The sequence below is a fragment of the Arachis ipaensis genome, chromosome B4 (assembly GCF_059453495.1).
Source record: "Arachis ipaensis isolate K30076 ecotype BB chromosome B4, ASM5945349v1, whole genome shotgun sequence".
NCBI classification, from domain to species: Eukaryota; Viridiplantae; Streptophyta; class Magnoliopsida; order Fabales; family Fabaceae; genus Arachis; species Arachis ipaensis.
This window is the reverse complement of record NC_142439.1, coordinates 10,146,465-10,149,085: the sequence shown is the minus strand read 5'-3', so window position 1 is coordinate 10,149,085 and position 2,621 is coordinate 10,146,465. Positions and strand designations below refer to the sequence as shown.

The window sequence follows — 2,621 nt, the reverse complement described above, 5'->3', positions numbered from 1 at the left end:
GATTTCACCTGATTCTGATTCGGATTCTGATTTCATAAATTTAAACATGCGTCACAAACGTACCCTCCTAGTAGAAAATGACACTTCGCTTTGTTTTGAAATTCTATTCAAACATGTACTAATTAATTCCTTTTGCACACTTTTTTTTATATTATAAAGTCGAAGGAGCACAATACACAGGGAAAAAAGTAGTGTATCACTTTATCTCGAAATGAATAATCTCCCAAATCAATCTTTGCAATTAATTGCATTCAGTCACAATACTAATATCAACATTTCTCACCCAAAACGGTACAAACCTAATTCTCACAAGTCACAACTCAATCCCACAAAATCTAAGGTAACTTAGACAAAATTCATCCTTTCTTAACAATAATAACCACTATACACAAATCACTATCACTAAAATACACATAACATATATACCCAAAATCTAAACAATTAAAAAAATATATAGGAAAATAATGTGGAGGATTCAGTTCTGCACAGCTCAGACTCAATTTACCTTTAATATTTTGGTCCTAAGCGGCAGCTAACCCATAATTAATTAACCACAAAAGCACTTTCAAGCTCACAAGAAAAATCCAACCTCATAATTAATTAAACCTAATTTCGGATTTCTTCATCCTAATGTTGGCTTTTTTTGGCTGCCTAATATTTAATTAACAGGTTGATGAGGATAAAGTGGACAAGGTTGTAGCAGATGAAGTCCTAGGAGAGGGTGATGAGTTCTTCAAAACCACCGTAGGCAAGATGCCAGTTTTTCTCCTCTCTTGTTCCTTAATCAAGTCTCCCCCAAACAACTCCAACTTGTCCATGTTTGTGTTCTCCACAACCTTCTTCCCTTTGAACAAAACAGACTCAACGTTCTTCTGTCCCAACATATCCTCCGAAACCGACAACAGATCCGGCGTCGTTTTTCCCTGTTTGGACTTTGACATCACTTTGTTTGACTGAATCCTCACATAGTTGTTCTTCTCACACTCTCCAAATGCCATTGATACAGCTTGATCAACCTGCATTTTCAGTGAAAAACAACCATTAGAATATATCCACACCAATAATTAAGCTACCAACTCTTTCTTTGTTTCTTATTTTAAAAGATTGCATTATTCATTGCTCAACCACCATTCCATCTACACTTTTTCTTTTCAAGCTTAATATTTAATTTCTATCGATAAAGGTGATTTCTTTTGAAATCTTTTATTAATTAGTACATTATTAAGGGAAAGAATTTCCTATATATTTTTTGTTAGTTCTTACCATATCGGAAGCTCCTTCACCGGCGATCCTAACAAATCCAGACGGAGACTTAACGGAGTTAAAGTCGGTCTCTCCATTACCGAGAGAGAGGACGAGGAGGTCAGAGACGCCGTTACAGAACGGGAACTCGTGCTTGTTATTGAGCACGTGCGTGATGGCTGCGGCCGTTGGATTGTTCATGGCAACGCCACCGTCAACGGCCACGATCTTCGTCCTCCCGTCAATCGACCTCATCTCAACGGGACCCACACAACCAGGGTCCGCTGACGTGGCAGCGCACACGTCGCGCATCTTGAAATCGTAGCCGTCCATTTCGAGCGCGTCGGCGCGGGAGAAAACGAACGGCGCGCGCGTGACGAGGTCGTAGCATGGTATCAACACGGGTTTCACCGTGTCCTTCAACGTGCACTCGCCAAACGTCTTCCTGAAAAGCTTCTCCGCCTTCGTCGCCGCCGCATCGTGTCGGAGAACTCGCCGGAGAATCCCCGTCGACGACCTCGAGATCCGCCGGCGATTGTCGATCATGAACTTCAACGCCTCGTCGGCGGTGAACATCGGAAGTCCGTCTTTCCCGCGAGTGAAAAGCAGAGCAGCGAGGACGCCACCGACGCCGGTGCCAGCAACAGCGTCGAAATAGCCGGCGACGCGAGCGTTAGGGTTGCCGGACTTGCGACGGAGGCAGGACTCAAGTTCCGCGAGGGATTTCGCGGCGAGGATGCCGTCGGTGGCTCCGGTTCCATCAATGCAGAGGATCCTAACTTTCCCGGCGGTGTTTCCGGCGGAAATCTTGGGCGGCTTGGTGTGAATGGGCGAGAATTGAGCTGAATTGATAACAGAATTGTTGGCGGTGTCGGTGTCGTAACCGAAGAGGAACTTGTTCTCCAAGATGGAGAAGATTTCGTAGGTGAGCTTATCAACCTCGAATGTAGAATCGATCATGTTCAAGTTCATGGTTGATAGTGCTGCCATTAGAGTTTGTAGAGAGAGAAAGTTGTTAGAGAGAAGAGAGAGAGAAGAATTTGAGAGTGTTGAATGAAGAAAGAAAGGGAAATGGGAGATGCTTTATATAGTCATGAGCTATTCCACTTACTCAATGACTGAATGTGACCATCCAACAATAATATAAAACTGGATGTCTCAATAATTTTTTATATATTTTTTAAAAATTAACTTCTTTATTATATCATCCTATATATGTGATTAATTACTTATCTCAAGACAAGTTTTCATAGAGAAAAGATCTCAAAATTTAGTAATATACTAAGAAATTCTGTTTCTTATATAGGATTGAAATTTTACTTTCTTATTTTAGATATTTTCACTAAAATGTAAAACTGGTACTCCTAATCAAATTGTTA

General features: G+C 41.4%; 1 protein-coding gene across 1 annotated transcript; it reads right to left on the bottom strand.

The window, feature by feature from the left end:
• Positions 1-216: 216 nt before the first annotated feature.
• On the bottom strand, positions 217-2,358 carry LOC107638823 (patatin-like protein 6). Its single transcript, XM_016342221.3, has 2 exons — positions 1,264-2,358; positions 217-1,016 (listed from the first exon to the last, which is right to left on the bottom strand). Exons 1-2 carry the CDS (start codon positions 2,230-2,232, stop codon positions 663-665), a joined length of 1,323 nt encoding a protein of 440 aa, XP_016197707.1. The 5' UTR covers positions 2,233-2,358; the 3' UTR covers positions 217-662.
• Positions 2,359-2,621: the final 263 nt, after the last annotated feature.

What these genes read in the sequence shown, in the direction of transcription:
- LOC107638823 (XM_016342221.3), bottom strand. Translation starts at nt 2,232, where the DNA reads ATGGCAGCACTATCAACCATGAACTTGAACATGATCGATTCTACATTC. An exon ending in GTGAAGGAGCTTCCGATATG is followed by an intron (nt 1,017 to 1,263) that starts GTAAGAACTAAC and finishes CTGAAAATGCAG; the next exon opens with GTTGATCAAGCTGTATCAAT.